The following is a 21773-nucleotide window of genomic DNA, read 5'->3' as shown; positions in this document are numbered from 1 at the left end:
ACATCTTACTGGCTTCTGATAAAGGCCAGACCTAATAAGCCATGGCACTTTCTTCACCTAAGAAACAACAGCATGGCTGTTAGAATGGTGATCTTTAAAGCAAAGGGCTTGAAGGTGATTCAGACTATAACTTAAAGCCAGGAAAATTGTATAATCCAGTAATTATCCCTGTACAGTATGGAAGATATATAACTCTTGGTGTGGGAGGCAGGGGTGTGATACTCATATTTCAGGATGTCTACATTAGGTTACTAATTTTCAAACAACAGGGTCTGGGTGAGGAATGTAGACTTAGGGGATAATTCCAAGTTGATCGCAGCAGGATTTTTGTTAGCAGTTGGGCAAAACCATGTGCACTGCAGGGGAGGAAGATTTAACATGTGCAGAGAGAGTTAGATTTGGGTGTGGTGTGTTCAATCTGCAATCTAATTTGCAGTGTAAAAATAAAGCAGCCAGTATTTACCCTGCACAGAAACAAAATAACCCACCCAAATCTAACTCTTTCTGCACATGTTATATCTGTCTCCCCTGCAGTGCACATGGTTTTGCCCAACTGCTAACAAAAATCCTGCTGCGATCAACTTGGAATTACTCAGTTAGTTCTTTGAAGGTTCTCGTTGGCTTTCTTTCAGAGATAACCCAGATGTTTTTACATGACATACCATATATATACAGCCCATATTTGTACGGAAGCTCCATGGAATCTTTATGTTACTGAATGCCTAACAGCATCCTTCTTTTGAGCCATTGGATTTAGTGGAGTTTAAGTTTCTCATCTGGAAGACAGCTTATTTTTTAAGATTACATAACCTAATAGAGTTTCAGTACAGGGAGCTTTCTAATTTTTTTTTTTCTATCAGTATTGGAAAATACTGAGTACTAAACTTTCATTTCTTCTTAAAGTGGTATGATAGTTTTCAGTTAATCAGTATATTGAGATCTCTTCATTGGTTGGATGACTTTGTGTATTTATAACATGTTGAGTGGACACTGGATGTCTGCAAGACAGATAATCTTGTAGTCCTCTATGAGACTCAATAAAGGGGTTGGCTGTCTTCCAAACAGTCCACCATTAATCCGGATTATTCTGTTCAGCTGATTCCTAAAAAATCAAACAGGACCGTATCCAAGGTCGATCAATGCCTCCTGGATGACACTACATGAAGCTTCAACTTCAGTTAAACAACTTGTGGGGCTTCTACCTGGTTACTTCTTCAGTCATCCACCAGATTCTATTATTTTATGTGTTTGCATCCAAGGATGCCAGTTTTGGAAGAACTGAATGTACTCACCTTCACAGGCAGTGTGTCACCTATCAGATAAAAAAGAAAAGAGGATTTTCATACTTACATTAAATCCTTTTTTGAGTCCATTGAGGGGAAACTAGCCTACCCTTGAAGCTCTTGGATTTTTTATTACATTCTTGCTCCATGTTTGGGAAGCATCTTGTTCTTTCTCCTTCTTGTTTGTTCTCTCTATCCTCTACTGAAGCACTTGGTTAAACATAACTCAAGCGCTCCTGACCAGCATGGTGTACTAGCAGGAATGAGGACAGACCAGGTCTCAAGATTTAAAGTGAAAGCAATAAACAAGAAAAAGCGCTAGGAAACTGGATAAGAAATTTCTGACAAATTTAATAAAGAATAAAAAATTATTCACTGTTGCAACAGATAATTAAAAAATTCATTAGAATCAATTAAAAATAGGGCTTAATATAGCACTGCAAGAATTTAAAAAGTCCCATATGCTTTATATAGTATATAGAATTTGCCGGTACTCAAATGAAACAATTCATCCCAAGAAGCTTTTTTGCCACAGTCCAGGAACAATATTGCGAATGGAAAAGAGATTACTGCAGTTAATGACCTTACGTAGCTAGGTTCAAGTCGCTGCTTGGTCCAGTAATTTTGCTCAGGTCCAATGATGCAGCGGTCCAAATCGCTGATGCAAGGAGTTCCTTTATCTGACTTCTAGGCGTTTGCTGTTATACACAGCTTTCTCAAGGTGATTGTGGTGCAGTGACTAGAAGCCCTTTATATAGCAGTGCTAATAGCCCATTCAAAACAGGTGTTACAAATTGGACACATCTAAACATTGTTAAAAATGAAATTATATCCAGTTTCCCTAAATAGTGACAGACACAGAGACTCAAATATTAGGAATTAATAAAATTATTATTGGTACAAAACCGTTTTTAATCATATTAAATGATTGTGGAGATCGGTTTCCGATCACATGATCGTATGCTCACTTCCTGTATTTGGAACACAAAGCTTGTTCCAATTTCCTGTATATGGAACACAATCCCCTATTCATTGGTTGGTATCCGGACACGTGACCGGAACTGGGCAGCTCCCGACAGACCCCGCACCTTGTTGCTAAGTGACAGACTGCCCACTTCTTTTACAAAGTTGGAGGTCTGTATTCGACCATCCACTATTTCAATGGTCAGATCGAGAAAAGTAAGAGGCACAAGCAGTTTCTATTAGACTCTATTTCTTTTATTCTCTCGCACAATTATTTTCTTTTTTCTAGCACTTTTTATCGTCAAATTATGGGTACGGCCATGGGGACTAGGTTCGCGCCAAGCTACGCTAACCTGTATGTGGGCGAACTCGAGGAGGAGCTCTTGTGGGGGGGAGGGCATGGCGCGGGCCTGGTCCTCTATGGTCGATACATAGACTATCTATTTATTATTTGGGATGGAGACTCTGCTTCTTTCACTAATTTTGTTGATTTTCTCAACACCAACACTTATAATTTAGTTTTCACTTCTTCATTTAGCACCTCTAAACTTACTTTTCTCGATCTGACCATTGAAATAGTGGATGGTCGAATACAGACCTCCAACTTTGTAAAAGAAGTGGGCAGTAATGCCTATTTGAATTACAGAAGTGCACACCATGTGGCGTGGAAGAACAATATCCCCAAAGGGCAATTGCTGCGCCTTCGCAGAAACTGCTCCTCTATACAGTCTTTTACCGAACAAGCTAAAAGTTTATTAAAGACTTTTCAATATAAAGACTATCCCCAACACTTGTTAGATCAAGCAATGAAGGAAGTACTAGATCTAGATAGAGAATCCTTATTAGTGCCAAAAGAGAAAAAGTTAAAGAGGGAGACTAAAGAATGGGCCTTCATCTCAAAATTCAATTCGAGAACTAATGAGATTAGATCTGTAGTTAAACGCAATTTTCACATGTTGAGGTGTGATCCAGTCTTGTGTGACATTTTACCATTGAAACCGGACTTTGTTTTTAGAAAAAACAAATCTTTGAAAACTATATTGGCACCAAGCCAATTAAGAGCTGGGGAAGATTCAATAAACAAAGGTTCAACATGGTTAAAAAGTAACATCAGAGGTTTTTACAAATGTGGTACCACAAGATGCACAACATGTACCCATACATGTGACAAAACTACAATCATCCCCCTAGCTATAGAGGGGAGAAACATTTCAATAAAAAGTTTTATTAACTGTAATACCATGTGGGTTGTGTATCTCTTACAATGTGAGTGTCACCTTAAATACGTGGGCAGAACAACTAGGATGTTGAAAACCAGATTCATGGAACACAGAAGAAACATCATTAATGGGGTCACTAAACACAGTGTTTCTAAACATTTTGCTCTTCATCATAACAAAGATCCATCCTCCCTAACAGTTACGGGATTAGAGCATATCCCAAAAACAACGAGAGGTGGTGATAGGTTCATCAGATTAGGTAGACAGGAAATCTTTTGGACGTTTCAGCTCAATACTCTCTATCCCAGTGGCCTCAATGAGGCCCTAGAACTAAACGCTGTTTTATAATTAGATTCCAAACTCCAGGTAGATTTCTCTATGTAACATATACATCTATGTATATATTCAGGGTATCCCGATCAGTATACTTAGTTATGTCCTTTGCCATTTGTGGACATTCTAAGATTACACACAGGAGCGCTTCTCCTTTACATCATAGACTGAGAACTATGATTGGTCATAATGATACTAACCTTTATAAATTTACATTAATTCATTGATTAATCTCTTTTTTGATATTTGTAGATCATGTGCATTTTTTGTGGATTCTGTATGAGTTTCAAATAAAGATATCAGATTAATTCTCTGAAGAATAATCATGAGGAGTGCTATATTATTATTTCACCACAAGATGGCACTAATTTAATAAAAAATAAAAAATACACTGTATACTGATCCTAATGCAATTCAAATATCCATAATGTTGTTGTGTTTGCATTAGAGATATATTTACTTATGATTTGTTATTGAACTTATAGATACTCGTTTTTGCAGGGTATAACCGTAATCTATTGAATCTGTTGCCAAGCTAAATGAATATCCTTAATACTATTGGTCCGGACAGTCACATGATATGTAAATATGTTTTATTCCAAACATTACTAATGTAATTAGTGTGACGTTCGGAGTGCGGCCACGTGACCGGAACAGGCCTTCTCGCACGGTCTGTTACTTGGTAACAGTCATGTGGTATGCAAATTTGTCCTATTCTACATATTACTCATATAAGCAGCGTGACGTCTGGATTGCGGTCACGTGACCGGAACGGGCCTCCTTGTGCAGTCTGTCACTTAGCAACAAGGTGCGGGGTCTGTCGGGAGCTGACCAGTTCCGGTCACGTGTCCGGATACCAACCAATGAATAGGGGATTGTGTTCCATATACAGGAAATTGGAACAAGCTTTGTGTTCCAAATACAGGAAGTGAGCATACGATCATGTGATCGGAAACCGATCTCCACAATCATTTAATATGATTAAAAACGGTTTTGTGCCAATAATAATTTTATTAATTCCTAATATTTGAGTCTCTGTGTCTGTCACTATTTAGGGAAACTGGATATAATTTCATTTTTAACAATGTTTAGATGTGTCCAATTTGTAACACCTGTTTTGAATGGGCTATTAGCACTGCTATATAAAGGGCTTCTAGTCACTGCACCACAATCACCTTGAGAAAGCTGTGTATAACAGCGAAACGCGTCGGTGTAGCAGCTGGACTTTGACTATACATCCCCATACAAACGCCTAGAAGTCAGATAAAGGAACTCCTTGCATCAGCGATTTGGACCACTGCATCATTGGACCTGAGCAAAATTACTGGACCAAGCAGCGACTTGAACCTAGCTACGTAAGGTCATTAACTGCAGTAATCTCTTTTCCATTCGCAATATTGTTCCTGGACTGTGGCAAAAAAGCTTCTTGGGATGAATTGTTTCATTTGAGTACCGGCAAATTCTATATACTATATAAAGCATATGGGACTTTTTAAATTCTTGCAGTGCTATATTAAGCCCTATTTTTAATTGATTCTAATGATTTTTTTAATTATCTGTTGCAACAGTGAATAATTTTTTATTCTTTATTAAATTTGTCAGAAATTTCTTATCCAGTTTCCTAGCGCTTTTTCTTGTTTATTGCTTTCAGTTATAGGGTCTAACTAACCCTGATATATTAGCTGCTCTAAGAAAGACCACTCACTACGAGCGCCAAAGGTTTTACTTGTTAATTCCATTTTTACACACTCAAGATTTAAAGTGTCTGTAACATTGACTATAACTCAACATATTCCCACAATCCCACAGAGGACTCAGAGAAAAGCACTTAACAAACTATAAGTACTGTATATGAATCTTCTTAAAAAGGACAACTACAGTAGGTCAACCTTGAGTCTTTTGCCATTCATAAATACATAAAAGTATAAAATACTAAAACTTGCATGTGATCCTTTTCCTAGTTATGCAATATAAATGTGATGCTAACTTTATACATATTTAATTGGCATCAACATTTACAGAATATGTATTCAGAGTTCTTGCGTGAAAATTTGCAGCTAGACACAGCTAAATTATATCTAAAAATGTCAATGCCTTTAGTACATACAGTGATACACTACAGAAGACTTTCGCAAACACTGACAAGCAAATGGTACGGTAGATGCTGAGTTTCTAAAATTCAATGTGGCAGATGTAATAACCCGGAGAAGGTATAAGGAAGTGATAAACCAGTGATAAGTGCAAGGTGATAAATGCACCAGCCAGTCAGCTCCTAACTGTTAATTTGCATATTGGAGCTGATTGGCTGGTGTGTTTATCACCTTGCACTTATCACTGGTTTATCACTTCCTTATGCCTTCTCCAGGTTAATACATCTGCCCCAATAATGTCTGGCTATTCGCTAACCTGCAGTGTAAAATTCTGAACAGCAACTTAATTAATTGTTTTTCTATTACAGCCAGTTTCCTTAAACTACTACAGGCTGTGCTATGGTTAAGGGCAAAATCCTTAACTACTTTACTTCTCTGCCTCAACATGTTATCCTCGTTAGCTGAAGTCAGATCCCTATAAAGAGTGTGGAATCCATAGGTAAAATAATTGTTGTGCATTGCAGATTAGTAAAGATGGATTTTAATAGCATCTTATTGTGGAACGATCTGTAACCACAATATGATTTCACTTATTTGGTCAATATTTGCAAATCTCATCAGCATCACTATTTAGTAATAGGAAGTGATATGATTTTAATTTACAGAATAGTGACAATATTCTAATTTGCACATTGGTAAGAAAGTACCTTAATAATTTACACATTCATCACTTCCAAACTTTCTCTTACCAGTTTGCCCTGATCCATTGGTTTATTTTAATTGCACCAGTGCCCCAAAGGGCTCCAAAGGAGTGGAGTGTCAGAGAAGTTGTCATACCCTGGACATGGATTGTGTAAGTATACTGTATGTGGCAGTGAGAGGCAACTTTGGGCAAATTCAGTTTTGATAAACATCATATACCATGCTCTTTGGGGTGCCAAAGATGGACCAGTTCATTTCCCATTTCGCTATGTGTCTGTTCCTTGTTTATCACTATTTGACAATTTTTGGAGTGCTCTTCAGATTTAACTTTTTTTATGTTTTTATGGGTGAGATGCATCAAGCTATATTTTGTGGTCAAACCTCGGAAAATGTTGTTTTTGAAGGTTGGGCTGCTTGCTGCATATGCACCGAGCTCCGGAATGCATCCCGGTGGCTAATGCCATGTTTAGATGGCATTACCAAATAGAAACCTATGGGTTTTATCAGCATTTACCACTGAGAGGGATCCAATTGGATCCCTCCCTGAATCCCCTGGAGCATGTTCATCACTCGATGCATGCCCAAAAGGATTCAAACCCGGAAGCCCCCACAACGTAAAGGACAGCTCTCATCAGGAGATGTGAGGAGGTGGATCATGGGATTATCTACTGCACATCCAGAGACTACAGACAGACTGCTTGTGATAACCCTAGACAAAGGGCCACACTGCACCCCGCATCTCAGTACATTGACTGGCGCCTCTGTGAGGCACATTATATTCATTTAAATGGAGCAATATAGTATAGTGCGAACCATGTATGATTTGCGGCTGCACATTTAGCAGGTAATTAGGGACTGTAAAACTCACTTATTTTTCTTTGCTTCTTTATGGGGTGTGAACAGAAACAAGCAAGGCTTTCCTGTATGGGTAACCTGCATTGTATTAGCATAACAGAGCTCCAGAAACGTTGTGGTTTATTGATTCGCCCCCAGTGTGTCCTAGACAAAGAGTTGGTGGATAATCCTCCAACTGGGATGGAGACTCGTCTATTTAGAATGGAACTAGCTTCATGTACAAACAGTTTGTACATGAAGCTACAGTATGTAGTTCCGTCCTAGATATCTGCATTTGTATGACTTTTTAAATTACAGCCTCTATTTTTCTACATGTTGTTATCAGGGTTAAACATATCCCAGTCAATATAATCTTAGTTCCAAGACTAAACCGGATTTAAACCAGCACTCTATATTTATCTGCATAATGATAAACATATGTACAAATGTAATTGACCGTTATACTGTTCCTAAAACATCTTCAGAATTTTTGGTGAGGCACATGATCAATTTATTTGATTCTTACGTAAATAATCTTAAATAAAAACACAGTATAATGTTGTACATTTAATGATATTTTGCTCTTGTTCTTCCACAGTACATTTCTCAGTGCATTTCAGGTTGTATATGTCCTGCTGGGTTGGTTTCGGATGACAATGGAGGTTGTATCACTCAGCAGAAGTGTCCATGTTTCCACAATGAAGCCACATTCCGTCCAGGAGCCAACATCTCAGTCGGCTGTAACACTTGGTAAATGTTAAACTTACAATATCTGATGAGGTGTGTCATGTGTGCCAATCACGTAACAATTAAACTCTACCAATAAATAAAGACACACAGAGACATAGATATTGGCAGAAAACTGTTAGCTTTTTATTAAATGAGAAAATAAATATTTCGTTATAGGAAAAGCTTAGTGGCAAAAAAAAAAGGATGGCCAAGAATCTTCCAATGTGCAATGCCCAATCACAATCAACAACATACATTGTAGGCAGATACCGCCCAAAGATCGCACACATAACTAAAAAATCCCTACAAGCAACACAGGTTTCCTCTCAACCTTCTAACTTGATTACCACCTGTTTGGGTTATGATACTGCCCCTTTTAGGGTGGTACAGCTGACTACCAGTCAACAAAAGGAGCGTACCTCAACTAAACAATTGCACCCTGGACTAGCGACCTGCCATTCTTTCTCGCCACAATAGCCAACACAGAAAGCACCACACAAAAAAACTCAAAAGGAAGGGAGATGGGGAAGACTGGAAACAAAGAGGCTTTAGCCTACAGCCCAAGCCCCTTAAATAACATTTCACCTAGAACATGCCCTTGCACTGCCATAGGCTACTAATCTGGCAATAAGCACCCACACCAGCCCTCATCCTAGAGGTTTAAACCAACTCTTTTCTTATGCCAATCATTCGGTTTCTCTTCTAGGAGAACAGAAGAAAGAAAATCCTGTCAGGAGTACAAAATAATTTATGTGCATTATTTTATCACTGAGGAAAACATTTTGCTATTTTTTTGTTTGTTTGGGGGGGGACTGTCTACAGCAGCCTTTACTAACCTCAAGTCCCACTAACAATCCAGGTTTTAGTGATATCCATGCTGTTCTACTGTACAGTATATAGCATTAACTTTCATGCCAAAACGTCCCAACCTTCATTTAGCAGGACCGGAATTAGGGCCACATGGGCAGGGGGCTGAAAATGATCAAGGGTCTATAGTGACAAGCAGGGGAGCTATGACTAGTGCCATGTAGGTGTAACCAGAGACATGCTGGTATGTACTCCTCCTACACTATCAAGCCGGGTACACACTATGTCAGGGGCAATCAGAGGCGTAGCATGGAGACATGACACCCGAAACAGGGTCATGTCACGGCACGCCCCGCCCACCACCACACATACATACATACATATATATATATATATATATATATAGATTCACACACATTTAGGCACATACATACATAAAAACACACAGATATATGCACATATACATACACACACAAACACTCACATATATACACACAGATATACACATATACACACAGACATACAGAAACACACATATACACATACAGTATACACACACAAAAATACACAGACATACCTAAACACACACACACATACACAGAAATATACACACAGACATACATACATACATACATAAACACACACATATACTCACACATACTGTATACAAAGATATATACACACAGACATACATAAGCACACACATATACACACATATATACACACACACACACACACACACACACACACACACATATAGATGTATACACATAAACAAACACATATGCACACAGACATATACACACATTTACACACAAACACTCACATTTACACACACATACATACAGACATATACACATAAACACACAGTATATACAGACATAAACACATACACACACATATACACACAGTATACACACATTAATTCTCACCAAGAGGGCAGCAGCAGAGCAGCTCCTCGTTCTAGCCTGGAGGGGCGGAGCTTCTATGTGATTGACCTCTGTGGGTAGAAGGAAAGGACTGAGGAAAGAGAAGGAGTGGCCACCACACTGGCCTGCATGTTTCATATCTCCGAATGCAGATACCTGACAGCCAGGAAAGTTCTTCTAACAAGCGTCCAGACCTCCCCTCTTCCCTAACAATACATTACACTACACTGCTCTGGAGTATCCACACTGCAATCAGTGACATGGAACATGCAGGCAGTGTGGTGGTCACCCCTTCCCTCTCTTCCAGTCATCTCCTCCTACCCCAAGATCCTGGCTTCAGCTCTGTTACAGAGAGCCGGCATGTCCCAGGCAGCGCCTGGAGCTCGAGCTCCACTCGTTCCACCCTCGCTACGCCCCTGGGGGCAATGTGCCTGATTCCATTTACAATATCGTCTAGTGCGCATGCACTAGGACACTGACGATGCACGCTCCCGAGCGCCATCAGCGCCATTCTCCATCGGACCTGCCAGTAGGTCCTACAAGCGACATCGCCAACGAGTGCCATGCTGCCGAATGTAGCATGAACCTCCACCTTCCCGCCATCGCTCATCGCTGCCAGCATCGGCAAGTGTATATGCATTTGCCGATGTTGGCCCATGGTCCCGTCACTGCCGATATCACGCTGGGTACACATCATCTAATGTGTACCCAGCTTCAGTCCCAATGTCTCCCTAAATATGTTAAAACAGAAAAATTGCATCATTTTATCAGTAAAATAGAAATACAAGTTTATTATTATGATTTGTAGCCAACTATGTGGTAAGCTGAGGGGCTGGTCATCATCTTGTCACCATGACGATGATCCTAATTTTTATGTGTAGTCCTGGAGCTGTAGTACCATACCCTCCAACATGACCCCACTAGGTACAAAATGCTCTGTTTCTGGACTTCCCTCTTAATTTATTATTGTCATCACCTGTGAAAAAACAGCTTTCTTATCATTTAACTAGTTCAACACAGGTGATGGAAATCATAAATTAAGAGGGAAGTCCAGAAACAGAGCATTTTGTACCTAGTGGGGCGGGTCACGTTGGAGGGTCTGAAGTACCATCTGTCCCATTATTAACCTGACCAATGCATTTAGGAGTCCCATCTAGAATGAAAGAAGCTGTCTGTAGACAGATCTTCTGCAAGTATAAGCCAGTCATAAAAACTCAGTGAAAATAATCGACCGAAAGGGCTGCCATGCGTTACCTGGAAGTTTAATCTTATGACAAGAAGTGACTTTTTGAAAGCTGGTGGCTACTGACACCATTGAAAAAAATGTAAATTACCCCCTTGATTCCAGTTACTGTATGTATTGTATAATGTTGGGTATCTAAGAAAACTTCAACTGTAATCTTTGTCTTTTTACTTTGTTTGTAGCACATGTAAGAACAGGAAGTGGCAGTGTACCCGCAAACAATGTCTCGGGACGTGTTCCATTTATGGGGACGGACATTACACAACCTTTGATAACAAGCATTTTACCTTTAGTGGGAGCTGTGAATACACATTGGTCCAGGTACATCTATATTGTGTTGCAGAGTGCTTTGATGGTGAATGAAGGTATAGCCTTACTTGTATAGAAAACACAAGAGCCCAGTTTGTACATATAACACCTGAAAATTAAATTTCTCCTAAGGATAACTGTGGCCATGATGGAGGGCAAAACACTTTCAGAGTCATCACGGAGAATGTGCCTTGTGGGACAACTGGTACTACATGTTCCAAGAATATCAAGTTCTTTATCAAGGTAAACAGAGAGATTTATTTACTATTATTTATTACCATTTATTTATATAGTGCACTCATATTTCACAGCGCTTTACAAAGAATATTTGGTACAGGGGTTCAGTATGATATCCTGGCATTCGGGATGCCGGCAGTCACATAACTGACCGCGGCATCCTGAAACCGAGATTCCTGACACATTTGGGGGTAAGAACACTAACCCTCCCCCTGCCCCTAATAAAGCTAACCACCCCCCTAGTGCCTAACCCTAACTCTCCCCTAGTGCCTAACGCTAACCCTCCCCCCCGCCCCTACTACCGCTAACCACACCCCTAGTGCCTAACCCTAACTCTCCCCTAGTGCCTAACGCTAACCCTGCCCCTACTACAGCTAACCACACCCCTAGTGCCTAACCCTAACTCTCCACTAATGCCTAATGCTAACCCTCCCCCCCACCCCTAATAAAGCTAACCACACCCCTAGTGCCTAACCCTAACTCTCCCCTAATGCCTAACGCTAACCCTTCCCCCGCACCTACTCCAGCTAACCACACCCCTAGTGCCTAACCCTAACTCTCCCCTAATGCCTAACGCTAACCCTCCCCCCGCCCCTACTACAGCTAACCACACCCCTAGTGCCTAACCCTAACTCTCCCCTAATGCCTAACGCTAACCCTCCCCCCGCCCCTACTACAGCTAACCACACCCCTAGTGCCTAACCCTAACTCTCCCCTAATGCCTAACGCTAACCCTCCCCCCGCCCCTACTACAGATAACCACACCCCTAGTGCCTAACCCTAACTCTCCCCTAATGCCTAACGCTAACCCTCCCCCCGCCCCTACTACAGCTAACCACACCCCTAGTGCCTAACCCTAACTCTCCCCTAATGCCTAACGCTAACCCTCCCCCCCGCCCCTACTACAGCTAACCACACCCCTAGTGCCTAACCCTAACTCTCCCCTAATGCCTAACGCTAACCCTCCCCCCTGCCCCTAATAAAGCTAACCACCCCCCTAGTGCCTAACCCTAACTCTCCCCTAGTGCCTAACGCTAACCCTCCCCCCCGCCCTGGGCCCTATCATCCACCCAATACTTACCTTTGGGATGGTGGCTGTCTGTGTTCTGGCACTAGTGTCGGGATTCCGGCATCAATCACATGACTGCTGTCCTCCCGCCTGCTGGGATGCAGAATGCATCCCAAGTACAGTACACGCGCACTCATTCATGGTAGGATTTATTTTGTTGGGAGACAATTAACCTGCCAGTATATTTTTTGAATTGTGGGAGGAAACTGGTGTACATGCAAGCACGAGGAGAATATACAAACTCCACACAGTTAGGGCCATGATGAGAATCAAACCTATGACCTCAGTGCTGTGAGGCAGTGATGCTAACCATTACACCACCGGTTATAAGTATTGCAAGATTAAAAAAATAATTATTTCAATCAACTTGTGAATACTGTACCTGTTACCTACTCATCTGGAGGTAGCCATTTTGTCCATCTCAATCAACATTATAGCGATTTCAGTCTATGAATTCACTAAGACCTAATGACATCAAAGTTCCTCAGTGATGCTAATAGGTCCTAATGAATTCATGGGCTGCTTTAAAACAATGGGCCTAATTCAGACCTGATTGCAGCAGCAAAATCTTTCTCTAATGGGCAAAACCATGTGCACTCCAGGTGGGGCAGATATAACATGTGCAGAGAGAGTTCGATTTGGGTGGGTTATTTTGTTTCTGTGTAGGGTATGTACTGGCTAGGGTTGTCACCTCTCCCTGATTTCCTGGATTCTTTAGGATTTGGAGGGTAACCCTCCAGGAGGCTTTTCCCTTCACCCGGATTCCTGGATTCTCCAGGAATAAGGGGACACTGGGGGCACCAGCAGTACTCCTTGGCAGCCAAGGAACTCAGTGAACTACAGTGACTGTCTCGCGAGATGATGACATAAAATCTCGCAAGACTGTGTTCAGCCCAGACTGAGGCGAAGCTGGCGTGACACTGCCATTGGCAGCTCTTCCTCAGCATTTCCCCGGGCTGCGCCTGCGGACCGCAGACTGAGCCGAAGCTGCTGTGATGCTGCCATCGGCAGCTCTTCCTCCGTGTTTCCCCGGGCTGCGGTGGTGAAGTAACGCCAGCCCGGCTCATGTGAGAAGAGCAACAAGAGCTGACAGCATGTCACACGTATATTTATAATATAATGAGCTTGCATGAAACAAATAGAGGCTCAAGTTATATATAGATATATGTATATTTTTTAATCACTAACAGACACCTTTTAGTAGTGCATTTGTTTGTTTAACCTGTTGAAGCTTGATATTGATTAGGTTGTGTGCAACACTTATGCTTCCATGGTTCTTCCCTCTTTCACACAATCTAGTTTTAAGGCACCAAGGGAGTGATTCCGAGTTGTTCGCTCGCTAGCTGCTTTTAGCAGCATTGCACACGCTAAGCCGCCGCCCTCTGGGAGTGTATCTTAGCTTAGCAGAAGTGCGAACGTAAGATTAGCAGAATTGCGAATAGAAATTTCTTACCAGTTTCTGAGTGGCTCCAGACTTACTCAGCCATTGCGTCCAGCTCAGTCCTTTTCGTTCCTGGTTTGACGTCACAAACACACCCAGCGTTTGCCCAACCTCTCCCCCTTTTCTCCAGTCACTCCTGCGTTTTGCAACTCGAATGCCTGCGTTTTTCCGCACACTCCCATAAAACAGCCAGTTTCCGTCCCAGAAACACCCACTTCCTGTCAATCACACTACGATCAGCACAGCGATGAAAAAGCTTTGTTATGCCGTGAGTAAAATACCTAACTTTTGTGTAAAATAACTAAGCGCATGCGATCTGCGTACCTTGCGCATGCGCAGTAAGCGACTAATCGCAGTATAGCGAAAATCGGCAACGAGCGAACAACTCGGAATGACCTCCCAAATGCCTGTAATTTATCTAAGTGGCGACTATTATACTCCTATTTATATAGATACACTGTTTAATTTAGATTGTTAAGATACGTTAAATATTTTATAAATATGGTTCATCATTATATTTACATGACTGTTACTTGGTGCTGCGGGGGGGGGGGGGGGGGGGGGGGTTGGGATTGGGGGGGTGGATCTCCAGGAATCGATGATGCATGAGGTGGCAACCCTAGTACTGGCTGCTTTAATTTTACACTGCAATTTAGATTTCGGTTTGAACACAGCACACCCAAATCTAACTCTCTCTGCACATGTTATATCTGCCCCCCCCCCCCCCCCCCTGCAGTGCACATGGTTTTGCCAATTAGAGGAAAAAAATTCTGCTGCAATCAGGTCTCAATTAGGCCCAATGTCTCATCCCACAAAATGAGTATAGATTTATCCTCATACACTATAACTGCAGTTGTGCTAAACGGGTGGTCTTCAGGTTGCCGGCGGCCGGGCTCCCGATGACCACCATACCGGCGCCGGAATCCCAACCGCCGGCATACCGACATCTTTTCTCCCTCTTGGGGGTCCACTACCCCCCTGGAAAGAGAATAGATAGGGTGGCGTGCCCGCAGCATGGCGAGCGCAGCGAGCCCGCAAGGGGCTCATTTGTGCTCACCCAGCTGTCGGTATGCCGGCGGCCAGGATTCCGGCGCCGGTATGCTGGCCGCCGGGAGCCTGACCGCCGGCATCACATACTACACCTGTGCTAAACATCACTTCTTCGTGCACCAGGTCCAGTGCGACTCGACAATAGAGATGAGCGCCTGAAATTTTTCGGGTTTTGTGTTTTGGTTTTGGGTTCGGTTCCGCGGCCGTGTTTTGGGTTCGACCGCGTTTTGGCAAAACCTCACCGAATTTTTTTTGTCGGATTCGGGTGTGTTTTGGATTCGGGTGTTTTTTTAAAAAAACACTAAAAAACAGCTTAAATCATAGAATTTGGGGGTCATTTTGATCCCATATTATTATTAACCTCAAAAACCATAATTTCCACTCATTTTCAGTCTATTCTGAATACCTCACACCTCACAATATTATTTTTAGTCCTAAAATTTGCACCAAGGTCGCTGGATGACTAAGCTAAGCGACACTAGTGGCCGACACAAACACCTGGCCCATCTAGGAGTGGCACTGCAGTGTCACGCAGGATGTCCCTTCCAAAAAACCCTCCCCAATCAGCACATGACGCAAAGAAAAAAAGAGGCGCAATGAGGTAGCTGACTGTGTGAGTAAGATAAGCGACCCTAGTGGCCGACACAAACACCGGGCCCATTTAGGAGTGGCACTGCAGTGTCACGCAGGATGTCCCTTCCAAAAAACCCTCCCCAATCAGCACATGACGCAAAGAAAAAAAGAGGCGCAATGAGGTAGCTGACTGTGTGAGTAAGATTAGCGACCCTAGTGGCCGACACAAACACCGGGCCCATTTAGGAGTGGCACTGCAGTGTCACGCAGGATGTCCCTTCCAAAAAACCCTCCCCAATCAGCACATGACGCAAAGAAAAAAAGAGGCGCAATGAGGTAGCTGACTGTGTGAGTAAGATTAGCGACCCTAGTGGCCGACACAAACACCGGGCCCATTTAGGAGTGGCACTGCAGTGTCACGCAGGATGTCCCTTCCAAAAAAACCTCCCCAAACAGCACATGACGCAAAGAAAAATAAAAGAAAAAAGAGGTGCAAGATGGAATTGTCCTTGGGCCCTCCCACCCACCCTTATGTTGTATAAACAAAACAGGACATGCACACTTTAACCAACCCATCATTTCAGTGACAGGGTCTGCCACACGACTGTGACTGATATGACGGGTTGGTTTGGACCCCCCCCAAAAAAGAAGCAATTAATCTCTCCTTGCACAAACTGGCTCTACAGAGGCAAGATGTCCACCTCATCATCACCCTCCGATATATCACCGTGTACATCCCCCTCCTCACAGATTATCAATTCGTCCCCACTGGAATCCACCATCTCAGCTCCCTGTGTACTTTGTGGAGGCAATTGCTGCTGGTCAATGTCTCCGCGGAGGAATTGATAATAATTCATTTTAATGAACATCATCTTCTCCACATTTTCTGGATGCAACCTCGTACGCCGATTGCTGACAAGGTGAGCGGCGGCACTAAACACTCTTTCGGAGTACACACTTGTGGGAGGGCAACTTAGGTAGAATAAAGCCAGTTTGTGCAATGGCCTCCAAATTGCCTCTTTTTCCTGCCAGTATAAGTATGGACTGTGTGACGTGCCTACTTGGATGCGGTCACTCATATAATCCTCCACCATTCTTTCAATGGTGAGAGAATCATATGCAGTGACAGTAGACGACATGTCCGTAATCGTTGTCAGGTCCTTCAGTCCGGACCAGATGTCAGCATCAGCAGTCGCTCCAGACTGCCCTGCATCACCGCCAGTGGGTGGGCTCGGAATTCTGAGCCTTTTCCTCGCACCCCCAGTTGCGGGAGAATGTGAAGGAGGAGATGTTGACAGGTCGCGTTCCGCTTGACTTGACAATTTTCTCACCAGCAGGTCTTTCAACCCCAGCAGACTTGTGTCTGCCGGAAAGAGAGATCCAAGGTAGGCTTTAAATCTAGGATCGAGCACGGTGGCCAAAATGTAGTGCTCTGATTTCAACAGATTGACCACCCGTGAATCCTTGTTAAGCGAATTAAGGGCTCCATCCACAAGTCCCACATGCCTAGCGGAATCGCTCCGTGTTAGCTCCTCCTTCAATGTCTCCAGCTTCTTCTGCAAAAGCCTGATGAGGGGAATGACCTGACTCAGGCTGGCAGTGTCTGAACTGACTTCACGTGTGGCAAGTTCAAAGGGCATCAGAACCTTGCACAACGTTGAAATCATTCTCCACTGCGCTTGAGACAGGTGCATTCCACCTCCTATATCGTGCTCAATTGTATAGGCTTGAATGGCCTTTTGCTGCTCCTCCAACCTCTGAAGCATATAGAGGGTTGAATTCCACCTCGTTACCACTTCTTGCTTCAGATGATGGCAGGGCAGGTTCAGTAGTTTTTGGTGGTGCTCCAGTCTTCTGTACGTGGTGCCTGTACGCCGAAAGTGTCCCGCAATTTTTCTGGCCACCGACAGCATCTCTTGCACGCCCCTGTCGTTTTTTAAATAATTCTGCACCACCAAATTCAAGGTATGTGCAAAACATGGGACGTGCTGGAATTTGCCCATATTTAATGCACACACAATATTGCTGGCGTTGTCCGATGCCACAAATCCACAGGAGAGTCCAATTGGGGTAAGCCATTCCGCTATGATCTTCCTCAGTTGCCGTAAGAGGTTTTCAGCTGTGTGCGTATTCTGGAAACCGGTGATACAAAGCGTAGCCTGCCTAGGAAAGAGTTGGCGTTTGCGAGATGCTGCTACTGGTGCCGCCGCTGCTGTTCTTGCGGCGGGAGTCCATACATCTACCCAGTGGGCTGTCACAGTCATATAGTCCTGACCCTGCCCTGCTCCACTTGTCCACATGTCCGTGGTTAAGTGGACATTGGGTACAACTGCATTTTTTAGGACACTGGTGAGTCTTTTTCTGACGTCCGTGTACATTCTCGGTATCGCCTGCCTAGAGAAGTGGAACCTAGATGGTATTTGGTAACGGGGGCACACTGCCTCAATAAATTGTCTAGTTCCCTGTGAACTAACGGCGGATACCGGACGCACGTCTAACACCAACATAGTTGTCAAGGCCTCAGTTATCCGCTTTGCAGCAGGATGACTGCTGTGATATTTCATCTTCCTCGCAAAGGACTGTTGAACAGTCAATTGCTTACTGGAAGTAGTACAAGTGGGCTTACGACTTCCCCTCTGGGATGACCATCGACTCCCAGCAGCAACAACAGCAGCGCCAGCAGCAGTAGGCGTTACACGCAAGGATGCATCGGAGGAATCCCAGGCAGGAGAGGAATCGTCAGAATTGCCAGTGACATGGCCTGCAGGACTATTGGCATTCCTGGGGAAGGAGGAAATTGACACTGAGGGAGTTGGTGGGGTGGTTTGCGTGAGCTTGGTTACAAGAGGAAGGGATTTACTGGTCAGTGGTCTGCTTCCGCTGTCACCCAAAGTTTTTGAACTTGTCACTGTCTTATTATGAATGCGCTGCAGGTGACGTATAAGGGAGGATGTTCCGAGGTGGTTAACGTCCTTACCCCTACTTATTACAGCTTGACAAAGGGAACACACGGCTTGACACCTGTTGTCCGCATTTCTGTTGAAATACCTCCACACCGAAGAGCTGATTTTTTTGGTATTTTCACCTGGCATGTCAACGGCCATATTCCTCCCACCGACAACAGGTGTCTCCCCGGGTGCCTGACTTAAACAAACCACCTCACCATCAGAATCCTCCTGGTCAATTTCCTCCCCAGCGCCAGCAACACCCATATCCTCCTCATCCTGGTGTACTTCAACACTGACATCTTCAATCTGACTATCAGGAACTGGACTGCGGGTGCTCCTTCCAGCACTTGCAGGGGGCGTGCAAATGGTGGAAGGCGCATGCTCTTCACGTCCAGTGTTGGGAAGGTCAGGCATCGCAACCGACACAATTGGACTCTCCTTGTGGATTTGGGATTTCGAAGAATGCACAGTTCTTTGCTGTGCTTTTGCCAGCTTGAGTCTTTTCATTTTTCTAGCGAGAGGCTGAGTGCTTCCATCCTCATGTGAAGCTGAACCACTAGCCATGAACATAGGCCAGGGCCTCAGCCGTTCCTTGCCACTCCGTGTGGTAAATGGCATATTGGCAAGTTTACGCTTCTCCTCCGACAATTTTATTTTAGGTTTTGGAGTCCTTTTTTTACTGATATTTGGTGTTTTGGATTTGACATGCTCTGTACTATGACATTGGGCATCGGCCTTGGCAGACGACGTTGCTGGCATTTCATCGTCTCGGCCATGACTAGTGGCAGCAGCTTCAGCACGAGGTGGAAGTGGATCTTGATCTTTCCCTAATTTTGGAACCTCAACATTTTTGTTCTCCATATTTTAATAGGCACAACTAAAAGGCACCTCAGGTAAACAATAGAGATGGATGGATACTAGTATACAATTATGGACGGACTGCCGAGTGCCGACACAGAGTTAGCCACAGCCGTGAACTACCGTACTGTACTGTGTCTGCTGCTAATATAGACTGGTTGATAAAGAGATGTCGTAGTATGTATGTATGAAGAAGAAAGAAAAAAAAACCACGGTTAGGTGGTATACAATTATGGACGGACTGCCGAGTGCCGACACAGAGGTAGCCACAGCCGTGAACTACCGTACTGTACTGTGTCTGCTGCTAATATAGACTGGTTGATAAAGAGATGTAGTAGTATGTATGTATAAAGAAGAAAGAAAAAAAAACCACGGGTAGGTGGTATACAATTATGGACGGACTGCCGAGTGCCGACACAGAGGTAGCCACAGCCGTGAACTACCGTACTGTACTGTGTCTGCTGCTAATATAGACTGGTTGATAAAGAGATGTCGTAGTATGTATGTATAAAGAAGAAAGAAAAAAAAACCACGGTTAGGTGGTATACAATTATGGACGGACTGCCGAGTGCCGACACAGAGGTAGCCACAGCCGTGAACTACCGTACTGTACTGTGTCTGCTGCTAATATAGACTGGTTGATAAAGAGATGTCGTAGTATGTATGTATGAAGAAGAAAGAAAAAAAAACCACGGTTAGGTGGTATACAATTGTGGACGGACTGCCGAGTGCCGACACAGAGGTAGCCACAGCCGTGAACTACCGTACTGTACTGTGTCTGCTGCTAATATAGACTGGTTGATAAAGAGATGTCGTAGTATGTATGTATAAAGAAGAAAGAAAAAAAAACCACGGTTAGGTGGTATACAATTATGGACAGACTGCCGAGTGCCGACACAGAGGTAGCCACAGCCGTGAACTACCGTACTGTACTGTGTCTGCTGCTAATATAGACTGGTTGATAAAGAGATGTAGTAGTATGTATGTATAAAGAAGAAAGAAAAAAAAACCACGGGTAGGTGGTATACAATTATGGATGGACTGCCGAGTGCCGACACAGAGGTAGCTACAGCCGTGAACTACCGTACTGTGTCTGCTGCGACTGGATGATAAATAATGATATAAAAAATATATATATATCACTACTGCAGCCGGACAGGTATATATATTATATAATGACGGACCTGCTGGACACTGTCTGTCAGCAGAATGAGTTTTTTATAGAATAAAAAAAAAAAACACCACACAAGTGAAGTCACACGACGAGTGTTTAACTTTTTCAGGCAATCACAATATAGTATACTACTAACTATACTGGTGGTCAGTGTGGTCAGGTCACTGGTCAGTCACACTGGCAGTGGCACTCCTGCAGCAAAAGTGTGCACTGTTTAATTTTAATATAATATGTACTCCTGGCTCCTGCTATAACCTATAACTGGCACTGCAGTGCTCCCCAGTCTCCCCCACAATTATAAGCTGTGTGAGCTGAGCACAGTCAGATATATAATATATACATAGATGATGCAGCACACTGGGCTGAGCAGTGCACACAGATATGGTATGTGACTGTCTTGTACTCCTGGCTCCTGCTATAACCTATAACTGGCACTGCAGTGCTCCCCAGTCTCCCCCACAATTATAAGCTGTGTGAGCTGAGCACAGTCAGATATATAATATATACATAGATGATGCAGGCATGCAGCACACTGGGCTGAGCAGTGCACACAGATATGGTATGTGACTGAGTCACTGTGTGTACCGTTTTTTTCAGGCAGAGAACGGATATATTAAATAAAACAACTGCACTGCTGGTGGTCACTGTGGTCAGTCACTAAACTCTGCACTCTCTTCTACAGTATCAGCCTCAGGTCAATCTCTCTCTCTCTCTCCTAATCTAAATGGAGAGGACGCCAGCCACGTCCTCTCCCTATCAATCTCAATGCACGTGTGAAAATGGCGGCGACGCGCGGCTCGAGTCCTTATATAGAATCCGAGTCTCGCGAGAATCCGACAGCGTCATGATGACGTTCGGGCGCGCTCGGGTTAACCGAGCAAGGCGGGAAGATCCGAGTCGCTCGGACCCGTGAAAAAAAACATGAAGTTCGTGCGGGTTCGGATTCAGAGAAACCGAACCCGCTCATCTCTACTCGACAAG

The 21773-nt window shown here is 43.5% G+C and overlaps 1 protein-coding gene across 1 annotated transcript in view; it reads left to right on the top strand.

The window, feature by feature from the left end:
- LOC134968665 (mucin-5B-like) overlaps positions 1 to 21773 on the top strand; it is a 171731-nt gene that overhangs the window by 81914 nt on the left and 68044 nt on the right. Inside the window, exons 21-24 of the mRNA XM_063944187.1 lie at positions 6629 to 6742; positions 8024 to 8175; positions 11316 to 11454; positions 11575 to 11685. Of these exons, the coding sequence (XP_063800257.1) occupies positions 6629 to 6742; positions 8024 to 8175; positions 11316 to 11454; positions 11575 to 11685 (516 nt within the window). The remainder of the gene's footprint in view (positions 1 to 6628; positions 6743 to 8023; positions 8176 to 11315; positions 11455 to 11574; positions 11686 to 21773) is intronic.

The sequence above is a fragment of the Pseudophryne corroboree genome, chromosome 11, assembly GCF_028390025.1.
Source record: "Pseudophryne corroboree isolate aPseCor3 chromosome 11, aPseCor3.hap2, whole genome shotgun sequence".
Classification (NCBI taxonomy): Eukaryota; Metazoa; Chordata; class Amphibia; order Anura; family Myobatrachidae; genus Pseudophryne; species Pseudophryne corroboree.
Note: the sequence above shows the minus strand (reverse complement) of the source record. Positions and strands in the feature narration are given on the sequence as shown.